At 43.0% G+C, this 14,969-nt stretch overlaps 3 protein-coding genes across 5 annotated transcripts in view; 2 read left to right on the top strand and 1 right to left on the bottom strand.

The window, feature by feature from the left end:
• The window catches only part of LOC123994558 (inter-alpha-trypsin inhibitor heavy chain H2-like), a 13,421-nt gene extending 9,651 nt beyond the window's left edge, over positions 1-3,770 (top strand). The window contains exons 16-20 of the mRNA XM_046297296.1: positions 2,011-2,124; positions 2,208-2,409; positions 2,560-2,732; positions 2,904-3,015; positions 3,234-3,770. Of these exons, the coding sequence (XP_046153252.1) occupies positions 2,011-2,124; positions 2,208-2,409; positions 2,560-2,732; positions 2,904-3,015; positions 3,234-3,384 (752 nt within the window). The 3' untranslated portion in view covers positions 3,385-3,770. The remainder of the gene's footprint in view (positions 1-2,010; positions 2,125-2,207; positions 2,410-2,559; positions 2,733-2,903; positions 3,016-3,233) is intronic.
• LOC123994559 (DNA/RNA-binding protein KIN17-like) lies at positions 3,608-8,864 on the bottom strand. The gene is made up of 12 exons (XM_046297297.1): positions 8,632-8,864; positions 8,247-8,341; positions 8,023-8,066; positions 7,725-7,847; positions 7,445-7,629; positions 7,138-7,186; positions 6,961-7,018; positions 6,725-6,842; positions 6,494-6,613; positions 4,500-4,599; positions 4,257-4,357; positions 3,608-4,114 (listed from the first exon to the last, which is right to left on the bottom strand). Exons 1-12 carry the CDS (start codon positions 8,743-8,745, stop codon positions 4,052-4,054), a joined length of 1,170 nt encoding a protein of 389 aa, XP_046153253.1. The 5' UTR covers positions 8,746-8,864; the 3' UTR covers positions 3,608-4,051.
• Positions 8,865-8,897: 33 nt separating this feature from the next.
• On the top strand, positions 8,898-14,610 carry LOC123994560 (ATP synthase subunit gamma, mitochondrial-like). 3 transcript variants are annotated; one of them, XM_046297298.1, is made up of 10 exons: positions 8,898-9,017; positions 9,568-9,602; positions 9,796-9,927; positions 10,340-10,547; positions 10,683-10,826; positions 11,022-11,086; positions 12,066-12,221; positions 13,710-13,806; positions 14,084-14,105; positions 14,352-14,610. In XM_046297298.1, the coding sequence occupies exons 1-9, from the start codon at positions 8,977-8,979 to the stop codon at positions 14,088-14,090; spliced, it is 885 nt and encodes a 294-aa protein (XP_046153254.1). In that variant the 5' UTR covers positions 8,898-8,976; the 3' UTR covers positions 14,091-14,105; positions 14,352-14,610. The 3 variants fall into 3 exon arrangements, with proteins under 3 accessions (XP_046153254.1, XP_046153257.1, XP_046153256.1); XM_046297300.1 differs by lacking the exon at positions 14,084-14,105 and having other exon boundaries at positions 8,899-9,017; XM_046297301.1 differs by lacking the exons at positions 14,084-14,105; positions 14,352-14,610 and having other exon boundaries at positions 13,710-13,810.
• The last annotated feature ends 359 nt before the right edge of the window (positions 14,611-14,969 follow it).

The following is a 14,969-nucleotide window of genomic DNA, read 5'->3' as shown; positions in this document are numbered from 1 at the left end:
CCCGATATTCATACCTGACTTTGAAAAGGCTTTTAACAAAGTACGACTGGAATGTATATATAAATGCCTGGAATATTTCCATTTTCAACGCTAGGTGTAAAATAGTAAATCATGTCTAATTCTCAGAAAGTTTTAAACTGTCAAGAGGAGCAAAACAATGGCCATCGAAATGTTAGATATTAAAATCAGATCCAATAATAATATCAAGGGCCTAGAAATCCAGGGCTTAAAAACAAAGGTGTCATTGTACACTGATGATTCATGTTCTCTTTTAAATCCACAGTTTGGATCCCTCCACAGCCACAAAGATGATCTGGATACTTTTTTTTAACCTCTCTGGATTACAACCAAATGATTATGTGTACCATATTATGCATTGGATCACACAAAATACAACTTTTACATTAGCGTGTAATTTACCAATAAAATTGTCTGTTGGTGAAGTGGACATACTTGGTATTCATATCCCGAAAAAAAAGCAATGATCTCGTTACAATGCATTTTAATAGAAAGTTAGCAAAATAGATAAGATCTTGATACTGTGGAACCTGTCTATTGTCTATTGTGGAAAAATCACCCTCATTAACTCTAGTCATATCCCAGTTTACCTATTTGCTTATGGCCTTGACTACTGTTTACATAGCAACTTGTTTTTAAAGTTATATGGACAAAGAATATTCCATTTTACTTGGAACGGCAAGCCAGACCAAATTAAAATGGGCCTATTTATATAAATAATATGAATTTGGAGGACAATAATGATTAAATATTAGATTTCTCAATAAATGCTTCAGTCATTCAAAAGTTATACTTAAATCCAAACTGGTTCTCTATCAGATTAGTAAGTATGTCTTACCTCATGTTCAAGAATGGCCTTTTTCCCTTTACTCAGATTACAACCTCTCACTTTCAGTCATTTGGAAATGAAATAATCTCCAAAATATCGCTATTTTTAAAACAAGCAATAGAAAGTTGGTTGCAATTTCAGAAAAAGACAGAACAAATATTACAACAAATATTATGGTTAAATTCAAATATACTAATTGATAAAACATGTTTTTTTGGAAAGAATGTTTAAAAAAAGTATAATCTTTGTAAATGATATCCTAAATAGGACTGGTGGAGTTATGTCACACATGCAGCTAACACAAATATATGGAAACGTCTGCTGTGCAAAATTACAACCAAATAATTGCAGCATTACCAGACAAATGGTAGAGGCTAGTGGCAGGGGGAGGAAATAAGGATCTTGTCTGTTGGCCCTGCATTAAAGACCAAAATTGTCTAAAGAAAAGTGTGATAAATAAAAAAGTCTACCAGTTTCATTTAAGGACCTAAAAACTGACAGCGGTGCCATATAGATTTGCAAAATAGTTGGGAAGAGATTTTCGATGTATTGATTCCATGGCACATGGTTTATGAAAATAGTTGGGAAGAGATTTACGATGTATTGATTCCATGGCACATGGTTTATGAAAATAGTTGGGAAGAGATTTACGATGTATTGATTCCATGGCACATGGTTTATGAAAATAGTTGGGAAGAGATTTACGATGTATTGATTCCATGGCACATGGTTTATGAAAATAGTTGGGAAGAGATTTTCGATGTATTGATTCCATGGCACATGGTTTATGAACTGGTACAGAAAACAACGCTGGATTCAAAACTTTGAGTTTTTCAACTTAAATAGAATGTTATACATATGGGGGATACAACTATCCCAGTAGTGCAGCTTTTGCTGCAACGAGACAGAATCATTAGATATTTTATTTTGGTACTGTCCATATGTAACTATTTTTGTTTCTTTTTGACCATTTTAATTGAAAACAATCACAGTAAGTTACTTAATTGTTCACAGAAATAATTTCAAATTGAGATAAAAACAGCTGCATTGGGACATCAATATCGCCTACCTCCCTACCTGGCAATTTTGCAGTGGGTAATACTCTCATGTCCATTGTGTCACCATAGTAACGGTTGTCTGTCTGTGTTTTTTCTGTGTGACAGTGGAGAACGACCCTCACTTCATCGTCCACCTGCCTAAAAACAACATGGACGTCTGCTTCAACATCGACTCAGAGCCTGGACACATCCTCAATCTGGTGTCAGACCCCGGTGCAGGTATGTGTGTGTGTGGTTGCAAAAATGTGTGTGTCTGTGCTTGTGTCCTCTTAACCCTATCATCCACCCTCGTTGTCCTCTAGGTGTGGTGGTGAATGGCCAGCTGGTTGGCTCTAAGAGGGTGGAGGAGAAGGAGAAGGTGAACACGTACTTTGGCACCATATCAGTGTTCTACCAGCCTGACGGCATCAGAGTGTCAGTCACCACCGACCGTATCGACCTGACTGACGGCAGGAACAACCACTCCTTCACCTGGGGAGCCACGGCCGACATCACCCAGGACAGGTAGGAACATGCACGCCCGCACACACAGACACACACAAACCTCTGGTCAGGCACCATCAGCCTGTTTTACTATGGTAAGGTAAAAAACTACATTTCAAAAGTACACGGTTTCCTGTTTGAACCACATGCTATGATCCCTGTGTGTTTCAGGGTGAAGGTTTCCATAGTGAAGGACTCCAAGGTGATGGTGACAGTGGATGACAAGATCACTGTGATGGTGCTGCTACATCGTGTGTGGAAGAAACACCCAACCCACGTGGACTTCCTGGGCCTCTATATCCCCAACAACAACCAGTACTCCTCTCAGGCCCACGGGCTTATAGGTAGGTCACCAAGAATACAATAATGCTATAAGCTAATTACATGAGTTGACATATAGTGACAGGATACCCTACATCACCCTTATGGTGAATCCTGCAACAGTATCCCTATATTCAATTACAGCCTACTTCACTAGGTTCCACTGACCTGTGTATGTGTGTGTGTGTTTGTAGGTCAGTTTGGCCAGGAGCCAGAGGTGAGGGTGTTTAACCTGCACCAGGGAGCTGACCCTCTGAAGAAGGAGGCCACCATGGAGGTGAAGGGCAACAAGCTGGTCGTCACCAGGTAAGAACACTCTCTCTTATGCACATCCCTGCTGCCAGGTAAACCACACACACACACCACTATAGGAATAACATCAGCATGTCACACATACTCAAGTCAGTAAACTTCATCTCTGTTGAGGCAATCCTTCCACCATATCACAGTGGGACATAATGCATGTGAGTGTTAACACGGTGAGGCTTGTAGACGAGGTTGTAACTATTCCACGTGTGTGACAGGGGCTGGCAGAAGGACTACAGGCGGGATAAGAAACGTGGATCTGACGTCTTCTGCTGGTTCATCCACAACAGTGGCAAAGGCTTCATCGACGGCCATTACACCAACTACATCGTCCCGCGACTCGACAGCTTCCTGCCGCTCCCGCTCTGAGCGACCAATCGCAAGGCACACGGGGGTACCATGTAACCCAGGCCGCAAGAGACAGGGCAGAGTTATAATGGATATCCTAGTCCACAGGTACAGGAGACACACACATATGCAGCCAATCTGACTAGACCCACATCTGTTATGACCTGTTTTCATATCACAGCTCTGTCCGACAACTCTCTCTCTTTACAACAGGTTATAAAAAAGCAGTATCAGTATGTATAGCTGTGTGAATGTTTCTTTATTTTCATGAAGACTACACTGCCGGATTTGAACTTTATGTACACACACACACACAGACTTCTTAACCAGAACATTCCAATGACTGTTGTATTTCTCAGACCTCATCTTACATGGCAAAATAAAAATGTTTTTCAATCAATACAAAAGGTCAATTGTGTTGTACTCCATTCAATAAGTAATATTACAACATTAAAATGTATTTGTAGAGAACCATTTAATAACAATACAAAATAAAAATACAACCCACCCCCCCCACCCCCTAATCATTACTCGGCTAACTCAGGAAGTGATACCTCCATAGAAAATGCATTCTGGGATATTTACAGAGCGTAACTCTGACACAGTAGAGTCTCTCATCTGATGGGCCTCTCAGTGGAAAGGTAGGGGCTCTTGGGTTACGCTGTCATGTAACAGAAGTCATGATAGATCAGGCCATTTTGGAGAAATCCTCGTAGGCAATCCCGTCCACCCTCCTCCCTTTCATCCGACCCTGAGGAAGAAAACACACCCTTGTATGAGAAAATAAGAACCATTCATATCATCCCAAAGCAGTTGCCACACCAAATGTCTATTCCACCACCAAACGGTAGAAACTGATGCACGACGAGAGCCATTTTGTGCCTGGTCCTTACCGAGTCAAGTGTGAGGGTGGCACTGAACTTTCTCTCGTCTATGGAGTCCAGTAGGGCCTCTGTGTCTCTGTACACACCATTCAGAACCAGGACCCGTTTACCTGTGGGACAGATGAGTTAGACTTGATTATTCGATTTGGTAAAATAACAGGCCAGATTACAGATATCAAGTCAAATGTACAGTTTGAAAATGAGCAATTTCCTGTGGACATGTGTGTGTAACCATGGCGAGAACTAGGTTACCTGGTGCAGGGATGACCGTCTCCAGGTGACTCTGGTCTAGTTTCAGTTTGTCCCCTGAGTCAATCATCTTCACTACGGCCGTGTATTTATCCTGCACCTCCTACAACACACAACAACTGTTAGCCTAAATACATACAGTTGAAGTCAGAAGATTACATACACTTAGGTTGGAGTCATTAAAATTTGTTTTTCAACCAGTTTTGGCAAGTCGGTTAAAACATCTACTTTGTGCATGACAAGTAATTTTCCCAACAATTGTTTACAGACATGTTATTTCACTGTATCACAATTCCAGCGGGTCAGAAGTTTACATACACTAAGTTGACTGTGCCTTTAAAAAGCTTGGAAAATTCCAGAAAATGGTGGCATGGCTTTAGAAGCTTCTTTTAGGCTAATTGCCATAATTTCAGTCAATTTGAGGTTTATCTGTGAATGTATTTCAAGGCCTACCTTCAAACTCAGTGCCTCTTTGCTTGACATCATGGGAAAATCAAAAGAAATCAGCCAAGACCTCATTTTTTTTGTAGGCCTCCACAAGTCTGATTCATCCTTGGGAGGAATTTCCAAATGCCTGAAGGTACCACGTTCATCTGTACAAACAATAGTACGCAAGTATAAACACCATGGGACCACGCAGCCGTCATACCGCTCAAGAAGGAGACGCATTCTGTCTCCTAGACATGAACGTACTTTGGTGCGAAAAGTGCAAATCAATCCCAGGACAACAGCAAAGGACCTTGTGAAGATGCTGGAGGAAACCGGTACAAATGTATCTATATCCACAGTAAAACGAGTCCTGTATCAACATAACCTGAAAGGCCGCTCAGCAAGGAAGAAGCCACTACTTTAAAACCGCCATAGAAAAGCCAGACTACGGTTTGCAACTGCACATGGGGACAAAGATTGTACTTCTTGGAGAAATGTCCTCTGGTCTGATGAAACAAAAATAGAACTGTTTGGCCATAATGACCATTTACATTTACATTTAAGTCATTTAGCAGACGCTCTTATCCAGAGCGACTTACAAATTGGTGCATTCACCTTATGACATCCAGTGGAACAGTCACTTTACAATAGTGCATCTAAATCTTAAAGGGGGGGGGGGGTGAGAGGGATTACTTATCCTATCCTATCAAACATCATTATGTTTGGAGGAAAAAGGGGGATACTTGCAAGCCGTAAAACACCATCCCAACCATGAAACACGGTGGTGGCAGCATCATGTTGTGGGGGTGCTTTGCTGCAGGAGGAACTGGTGCACTTCACAAAATAGATGGCATCATGAGGAAAGAAAATTATGTGGATATATTTAAGCAGCATCTCAAGACATCAGTCAGGAAGTTAAAGCTTGGACGCAAAAGGGTCTTCCAAATGGACTATGACCCCAAGCGTACTTCCGAAGTTGTGGCAAAATGGCTTAAGGACAACAAAGTCAAGGTATTGGAGTGGCCATTACAAAGCCCTGACCTCAATCCCATAGAGAATTTGTGGGCAGAACTGAAAAAGCATGTGCGAGCAAGGAGGTCTACAATCCCGACTCAGTTACACCAGGTCTTTCAGGAGGAATGGGTCATAATTCACCCAACTTATTGTGGGAAGCTTGAGGAAGGCTACGCGAAACGTTTGACCCAAGTTAAACAATTTAAAGGCAATGCTACCAAAACGAATTGAGTGTATGTAAACTTCTGACCCACTGGGAATGTGATGAAAGAAATAAAAGCTGAAATAAATCATTCTCTCTACTATTATTCTGACATCTCACATTCTTAACTGACATTCTTAACTGATCCTAACTGACCATAGACAGAGATTTTTTACTAGGATTAAATGTCAGGAATTGTGAAAAACTGAGTTTAAATGTATTTGGCTAAGGTGTATGTAAACCTCCGACTTCAAATGTATGATATTATTCTATTGACTATAAACCTCTTATAAGATACTTAGAACACAAAACTGGCCCAATCACCAACCACTATGTGAAACTAATGTGTTACCTTGACGACTCCTTTCTTCTTGTGATATTTCTCCCCCAGTCTCTTGGTAACAACTTTGATTACGATGCCGGGGTGCAGCCAGTGGTCCGCTCTCACAGACCTCTTCTTCTGCTCCTCCATCTGAACACAACACAGCTCACAAAGGGTTACATGCGCACGTGTTTAACACAGAGTTAACTTGACACTGCATCAAGTCAGAGCTGAGAGGGAGAACTGGAAACACTACCGTACCTCCATGATCTCATCCAGGGCCGACTTCTTCTTCTTCTCTTTGGCTTCTGAGGTGGAGGGCGCATCTTTCCTTTTCCCTGATCCTGCTGCCTTAAGGGCACTGGGACCCAGGGCCACACTAAGGGGAAGAGGTAGACACAGTGTTAATCAGAGTGAAATCACCACAGTCAATTACTTTTGCTGTTTTGCATATTGATGACGGTGAGTCATTCTTACTGAGATCCAGGTGACTGTACCTGGCTTTAGATGGGCCATCCGCAGAGGAACAGGAGCCCTTGGCCAGATTGAAGGTAACTGAAATATAATCAAAAATATAACCAGTGAGAGAAGAGCGGGCATAACGGTGTAAGCAGCATAATTCCTGACCAAATGCATCATGAGCATCATCTATATAAACAATACTAATAAAATACTTTTCTCTTCTTCACTTTCTCGCTTCAATTCAGTGAAAACTGGTGCTTCCTGAAAAAAAAAGAGGGACAGATTGTTATGATTCCATGACATGTCATAGGTAAACAGTATCTTTGCTGAACAGTAGGGATGTGAATTCTGTCGGAGATTACATCTCTGAGCTGTGTGTGCGTGAGAATGATATGGTGTGTGTAGGCGCCTGAGCTGAGCCAGAGGGCAGACTGAGCATCTACCACTGATCTGATTAGGAGACACCTGAGTGTAATATGACCTCCTAGTCAGAGGAGGGCAGTAGTGGTACTCTCTCACCTCTGGCTCCCTGCCTCCTTGGCCTCGGCGGACCTGCTCCTCTATGAACTTGGCACTGCGCTCCTGGTCATCGAGGTCCTGCTTCTTCTTCTTCTCCAGCTCCTCCTGCCTCCGGATGGTCTCTGGGTCGCGGTCGATGTACTGGATGTACCAGCCTTTGGGCGTCTCGTCCACCTTACAGAAACCTGGGAGAAGTCATCAGACACAGCAATGTCAGGGATCAGACAGACACAGAAAACACACATAACCTCTGTTCTAAGGGGTATGAGCGTGACAGTACCCTCTTTCCCCAGCCACTTGGTGAATTCAGTGAGAGTCTCCCACTGGGTGGAGTTCATATGGACATGCTCTCGGTCATTGATGTACTCGTTATAGACAATATTGTTTTGCACTCGCTTGGTTCCTGGAGGGGGAGAGAGAGAGAGAGAGAGAGAGAGAGAGAGAGAGAGAGAGAGAGAGAGAGAGAGAGAGAGAGAGATTCAGTCAGGTTGAGGTTTGTCTTACAGTCTCTTCATAAGTAGCTAGTGTAATATTGCATGCACTTATAATATATAGTTTCAGAGGAAATCTAATATTACCAAAGCGTCTTCTGATCAGCTCAATAAAGTCATTCTTGAACTCCCTTGGCGAGAGGAAGAGTGGAGAGAGGAGAAAGCAAATAAGTCCACTGGTGGAACACCTCCCCTGACTCATCATCACACCATTATTGACATGTCATTTTAACATTTTTTTTTTTCTGGAGACAGTGTTATAGAACACGACATACCAACAGCCAGACCTAAGTAAATGCAGATGGACTCACTGTGAGAAGTTGTCCATGATCTTGTTGGGGTCCTCCGAGGCCAGCAGCAGCTGTCTCTGGTGGGACTCGGACATGCAGTGGCATTTGAAGCCATTCTATGGGCAGAAAGGGAAAGCTAGTTCAACCTAAACTGGCTCTTGTCCCGGGCGTTACCGTTAGTGTGTAGAACCTAACTTCTGACATCCCGGATCGAGATCTAACGTTACTTTCCTGAGGACAATATAGTCTATCTAGCTTGCTAACTTACATGGTTAATTTACATTCCGTCCCAACGAGTTGGTCGTTTAGGAACGCTTGCAACATTTGGCTTGCACCTACTAGCAAATATTCCAAACGTTACGCTACATGACGTTAGATAGCTAACTTAGATAGCCATCTTTCTTACCTCGTCTCGACATTGTTTCTGGCACATTTGACAATACCATCGCAATTTTTGAAGACCTTTTGCTTTGATCCTATTCCCGATCGCCTTTGGACTTAGAAAACCCTCTTTCCCCATGTCAAATAATAATCGTCTACATATAAATTATTTAAATTGAAAATAAGCCTCGAACACGTTCAAACGTTGTTATGCACTTCTCCTTCCTCCTAAAAATCTGCCGCTTCCGTGGGTATTTCGTCATCATTTTACGTGTACTTTGAAGTAACGCGAGGTTTGTTTTTCCGTCCACATCCTGCCATTTACTTGCGCGTGCGCAGTCCTGCGAGTCTGACCTTCATCGAAGTAACTATGTTCGCCAGGACCAGCGCGTTGGTGTTCCTCCCACAATGGTAACGTTTTATTAGCAAAATTACGTATATTTCAAAACATGATTTTGAGCATTGTGCTGTCGTACACATATATGACAAATATGTACGCCGTATGCGTTGACGAGCCATGTGAAACATTGCAAGGGCGCGCTAACCCGCAGGCCGCAGATGGTGTGTGGTGCAGAGTGAATGGTCAGGTTCAGCCGGTGGCTAAACTGACATTAGCTTGCTAACCATGTCATTGAAGTGTGTGACAACGAACTAACGTTGATTAAATGGTCCTTTTAGTAATTCGTACGATGCCAGATGTTTTCAGAACAGCGTTCAGTTCTTGTCAAATTCACTGTCCCTCCCACTAACTAAGTTAGCATGCATTCTCTGGATAAACCTAACATGCTAACTATTATCTGGTGACATGGACTCTAGTTTAACGTTAACTGATTGCTAGTATATTTGTACAAACAACATTCATTCGCTTATAGGTAGCTAACTATTTGTATTGGTTTTATAAACCCTGAATTGAGGATGTCCAATGTTCTAACTTACCTAGCTAATTCTGTTTGTTTTATAGTGGGCAGGTCAGGAACATGGCTACCTTGAAAGACAGTAAGTGTTTACCTTGCCATGTCTTTAACTACTCTGTGTTACATAACATTCACCCTTGAGCTTCCTCTTTTTAAGTCTTATGCACAAGTGAAACTTTTGATTCATGATGATATTGTAGTTGTACGTCTCAAAGTTATTGAACCTCAAATGTTTAGTCAGTCAGTGGCATCCATCTTTCCCACTCCCATTCTAGTCACCATCCGTTTGAAGTCCATCAAGAACATCCAAAAGATCACCAAGTCCATGAAGATGGTGGCCGCTGCTAAGTATGCCCGCGCTGAGAGGCAGCTGAAGCCCGCCCGCGTCTATGGAAATGGTGCTGTGGGTATGTCATTGCTAACTCTGCATGTTCTCTCTTTCAGATATATATATATATATATATATCTCACACACTAAAGTCTAAGGGAATGGATGGTTTCTATGTGAAGTTCATCACTGTCTGTTATTATGGTCCTCTATTAGGACCATAGTGAGAAGGCCAGGGCCTGTATTCATAGTCTGAGTAGGAGTGCTGATCTAGGATCAGTTTAACATTTTCTATCATAATGAATAAGATTACATGGACAGAGGGGACCTGATCCTAAATTAGCCCTGGTACTGAGGCGCTTCTTGAATACCATCCCTGTACTCTCACGGTCGTTTCACACACATTTATTGGAAATGTTTTTCTGGTGTTTGCCAATGGCATTCAACAAACCTGCTGACTGTCCCTCTTCTCTTGCCTGTATGTCCTCCAGCCCTGTATGAGAAGGCTGAGATCAAGGCCCCGGAGGGAGTGGCCAACAAGCACCTCCTGATCGGTGTGTCGTCTGACCGTGGTCTCTGTGGCGCCGTCCATTCCAATGTGGCCAAGGCCATCAAGGCCAAGATTGCTACCCTCACCGGCGAGGGAAAGGAGGTGATGGTAGTCAATGTGGGGGACAAGCTGAGGAACATCCTGCAGAGGTACAGAATGATAATCAAGAAATACAGCCACTTTACTGTATGATGCCCACAGTAACAGGTCCAGTCTAGTGGTTTCCTTTGGAATTTAGTTTATTACCATGACAAGTGTTTCCTCCCTCCCTCCTCGCAACCCAGGACACATAGCAATTACCTGCTTCTCAGCTGCAAAGAGGTGGGCCGCAAGCCCCCCACCTTTACCGACGCTTCCATCGTCGCCACAGAGCTGCTCAACATGGGCTACGAGTTTGACCAGGGTGCTGTCATCTACAACAGATTCAGGTATGGATGGACTCCTTTCACAGCCACATCAGTGTCTTGTCTCCTCCAAATGGTTTCTTAATTGAGCCACTATAAGGAGATAACTGTTTGAATGGGAAGATTCACGTCAAGTCTCATCCTCGTCCTTCAAACTACATAGCCAATTATCAGAACAAGTCTTGAATGGATGTTATTTCCCCCCCCCCCCCCATTCAGGTCTGTGATCTCCTACAAGACTGACGAGAAGCCCATCTTCTCCATTGATACTGTTGCTAATTCAGGTACAACACCATTGGTTTGAAGGTCGCTTTAATTCTTTAATCTAAGTTGGGGGGGGGTGTTGCTAAGCTGACAAATGGAATTGTTTTAAGGTGGTCATACTATGGATCATTTAGCTATTTGATTTACAATTTTAAGACCCCTTTGTTTCAAAATAATATATACAAATAATATAGATTTTGGCCTTGACTATTAAAGCCCATAGAAATGCATTGAATAACACATTCATACATGGCAAAAAGGACAGTCCAAAAATAAATCATAGGCGACAAGGTTTTGAAGTATCTGTCCTAAATATAGGAGATATAAACATGAAAAACTTGTAGGTTTTTTGTGTGGGGGAAGGGGGGTTAGGCACAACTACCTCTTATACTTCCATTTGTCTTTTAAAACTAGTACCGGTTACCTTCAGATGAATCCCATGACACTTGTGGGGGTCATAGAGCAAAACAGAGAACACCATCGGGTTCGTGAGAATCTCCTTTCAGCAGTGGGGGTCCTATTAGTTTGTTGCCCAATCGATTCAGACGCTACCAAACAGAAGTTGGCACATCGACAGTACTGACTCCATGTGAGTCTCCTGACATTTGTTGGGGGGGTTTGAGGAAAAGGAAGACACTATTGTGTTTGTGAGAGTCCTCTTTCCAGAGTGCTCATAATCGTTTTGTAGGCCAAACCGTTTGGAAGCTACAGACGTTTTCGCAAGAATAACAATTTTCTGGATGTCTCATGTTCTGCCACCTTTCACTGCAAATGTGGAAGTGCTACATCGGTGGATTGAGATGCATCCAATGCAACAAAAAAAAACATATCTCCAACTTAAACTGACAGATTTTGATGGGGATGTTTTTGGTAAATTAGGTTGACGCACCGGTGCATCAATCGATTAGGGGGATAAAAATCGACCGACTGCTTTAACATGTATGCCCCACAAAATGGCCGACTGATATCATACGTCTTCTTTTTCCACTTCTGTAACAGAGAACATGGGCATCTATGATGACATTGATGCTGACGTGCTGAGGAACTACCAGGAGTTTGCCCTGGTCAACATCCTCTACTTTGGTCTGAAGGAGTCCACAACCAGCGAGCAGAGTGCCAGGATGACCGCTATGGACAGTGCCAGCAAGAATGCCTGTGAGCATCTTCTTCCTCCCCAGCCTCTATAACAACTGGCTTATTGCTCATCTTCCTCACTTGTCTTTTAAATCAAATCAAATGTATTTATATAGCCCTTCTTACATCAGCTGATATTTACATTTAAGTCATTTAGCAGACGCTCTTATCCAGAGCGACTTACAAATTGGTGCATTCACCTTATGACATCCAGTGGAACAGTCACTTTACAATAGTGCATCGAAATCTTAAAGGGGGGGGGGGGGGGGGTGAGAAGGATTACTTATCCTATCCTAGGTATTCCTTAAAGAGGTGGGGTCTCAGGTGTCTCCGGAAGGTGGTGATTGACTCCGCTGTCCTGGCGTCGTGAGGGAGTTTGTTCCACCATTGGGGGGGCCAGAGCAGCGAACAGTTTATCTCAAAGTGCTGTACAGAAACCCAGCCTAAAACCCCAAACAGCAAGCAATGCAGGTGTAGAAGCACGGTGGCTAGGAAAAACTCCCTAGAAAGGCCTAGAGAGGAACCAGGGTATGTGGGGTGGCCAGTCCTCTTCTGGCTGTGCCGGGTGGAGATTATAACAGAACATGGCCAAGATGTTCAAATGTTCATAAATGACCAGCATGGTCAAATAATAATAATTACAGTAGTTGTCGGGGGTGCAACAAGTCAGCACCTCAGGAGTAAATGTCAGTTGGCTTTTCATAGCCGATCATTGGCTTTTCATAGCCGATCATTAAGAGTATCTCTTCCGCTCCTGCTGTCTCTAGAGTGTTGAAAACAGCAGGTCTGGGACAGGTAGCACGCCCGGTGAACAGGTCAGGGTTCCATAGCCGCAGGCAGAACAGTTGAAACTGGAGCAGCAGTACGGCCAGGTGGACTGTGGACAGCAAGGAGTCATCATGCCAGGTAGTCCTGAGGCATGGGCCTAGGGCTCAGGTCCTCTGAGAGAGAGAATTAGAGAGAGCATACTTAAATTCACACAGGACACCGGATAAGACAGGAGAAGTACTCCAGATATAACAAACTGACCTTAGTCCCCTGACACAAACTACTGCAGCATAAATACTGGAGGCTGAGACAGGAGGGGTCAGGAGACACTGTGGCCCCACCCGATGATACCCCCGGACAGGGCCAAACAGGAAGGATATAACCCCACCCAATTTGCCAAAGCACAGCCCCCACCACTAGAGGGATATCTTCAACCACCAACTTACCATCCTGAGACAAGGCCGAGTATAGCCCACAAAGATCTCCGCCACGGCACAACCCAAGGGGTACAGATCAAGTCGTAGTCTTACTGTCTGCCTCCTAGCACACAAAGTAGCTGTAGTCCTTTGTGATTATCTTCCTCAGTCTCCCTCTACTACTTGATTGACCTAGTGTAATGCTTCTAGGGTTGCCATTGATATTACAATATCAGCTAATCTGGTTGCCAGGTCTGTGTGCCTGCACTTTGATGGCTTTGTTCTCTGATACATATCAACCCTGGCTCTGTTCTCTCCCCTTCAGCTGAAATGATTGATAAGCTGACCCTCACCTTCAACCGTACTAGGCAGGCTGTCATCACCAAGGAGCTCATTGAGATCATCTCTGGAGCTGCTGCCCTGTGAGTACTGTTCACGATGTCAGCTTCTTTCTGCCCATCTCGCTCTCTCTCTGTTTCACTCTCTCCCTTGGTGTTTGATCTGTCTCTCAGTAATGGTTTTTTCCCTCACTCATTCTTAACCTTGATTAGCTACCTACGTCTGAAAATATCCCCAATTTGACTCCTTGCATGAGCCCACCCATTCTTTGTCATTAAACAGAGTTATTTTTAAGTTTGTTCACTAACCATTATTTTGTCACCCTTATTACTCCACTCCAATCCCTCATGTTGGTATCAGGACCTAAATCATGTGATCGTAGGTAAAGGTTTCTAGGATACACTCACTGGACACAGAAAGGAAGAAAAACGTGCTTTTCGGAAAACCATCCCACTGTAGTCTAAGATAGAATAGCTCCCTCTAGGGCCTAGTGTGTTCGATCATGTATCCTGTGTTTTGTTAAAAGCCGATTAGAAAGCCTGTTATTCCCTCACATTTCCTGTGATATTTTGGTTGGGTATTTTGATTTCATCCCGTCTATCTGAATGCGTGTTCTCTGTGGTTTCAGATAAATGGACGAGGTCCTCCTGCCATCCATCGCCAGGGGTTCTGGAATACATGCTTCTACATACGGCAAACGGCTGTCGTCCAGTTTATGAACATTTGTGCTTCTATTTGTAAAATATATGGTGGAAAAAATTAACCTCTTACAGAGAAACATGTTCCCTTCAGATGTCCTCCAAGTTCCACTCACAATAAATCCTACTTGTGACCATGAAAAAGATGAGTGTTGAGATGTTTGAACATAAACCTAGGCTACAATTTTACATTGCTGTTTTGTTTTCCTTCTGCCTGAACAATGGAAATGCACTTCCAAATATAGGCCATAGTCTATGGCAGGTATTCCCCAACTGGGGTATGCCAAATAAAAATACATTTCAAGTAACTTTTATTTTTAAAATTCCCCCTAATTTCAAACAGTCCATTTATACATACATTTGGGAGATTTTTTTTCTTCTCTCGCCTGAGAAGCCTCGTTTCACTGCCAAAAATAAAATGAAACCATCTAGTCTTCAGTGAAATAACACAATGTCAAACAATTAACATCCAATTACATTAACCGTTACTCTCGCAGGAATTTCACTAACGGTCCGTATGTTGCCAAACGTAGCTGCTGCTACAAAAA

Source organism: Oncorhynchus gorbuscha, linkage group LG14, assembly GCF_021184085.1.
Source record: "Oncorhynchus gorbuscha isolate QuinsamMale2020 ecotype Even-year linkage group LG14, OgorEven_v1.0, whole genome shotgun sequence".
NCBI lineage: Eukaryota > Metazoa > Chordata > Actinopteri > Salmoniformes > Salmonidae > Oncorhynchus > Oncorhynchus gorbuscha.
This window is presented reverse-complemented; position numbering and strand designations above follow the sequence as displayed.

Excerpts from the sequence above, each read along its gene's own strand:
- LOC123994560 (XM_046297298.1), top strand. The coding sequence starts at position 8,977 with ATGTTCGCCAGGACCAGCGCGTTGGTGTTCCTCCCACAATG. Across the intron at positions 11,087-12,065 it reads TGATACTGTTGCTAATTCAG|AGAACATGGGCATCTATGAT; the intron begins GTACAACACCAT and ends CTTCTGTAACAG. Across the intron at positions 12,222-13,709 it reads CAGTGCCAGCAAGAATGCCT|CTGAAATGATTGATAAGCTG; the intron begins GTGAGCATCTTC and ends TCTCCCCTTCAG.
- LOC123994559 (XM_046297297.1), bottom strand. The coding sequence starts at position 8,745 with ATGGGGAAAGAGGGTTTTCTAAGTCCAAAGGCGATCGGGAATAGGATC. Across the intron at positions 8,067-8,246 it reads ATCATGGACAACTTCTCACA|GGAGTTCAAGAATGACTTTA; the intron begins GTGAGTCCATCT and ends CCTCTCGCCAAG. Across the intron at positions 7,187-7,444 it reads AAGGAGGCAGGGAGCCAGAG|GAAGCACCAGTTTTCACTGA; the intron begins GTGAGAGAGTAC and ends TTTTTTTTTCAG.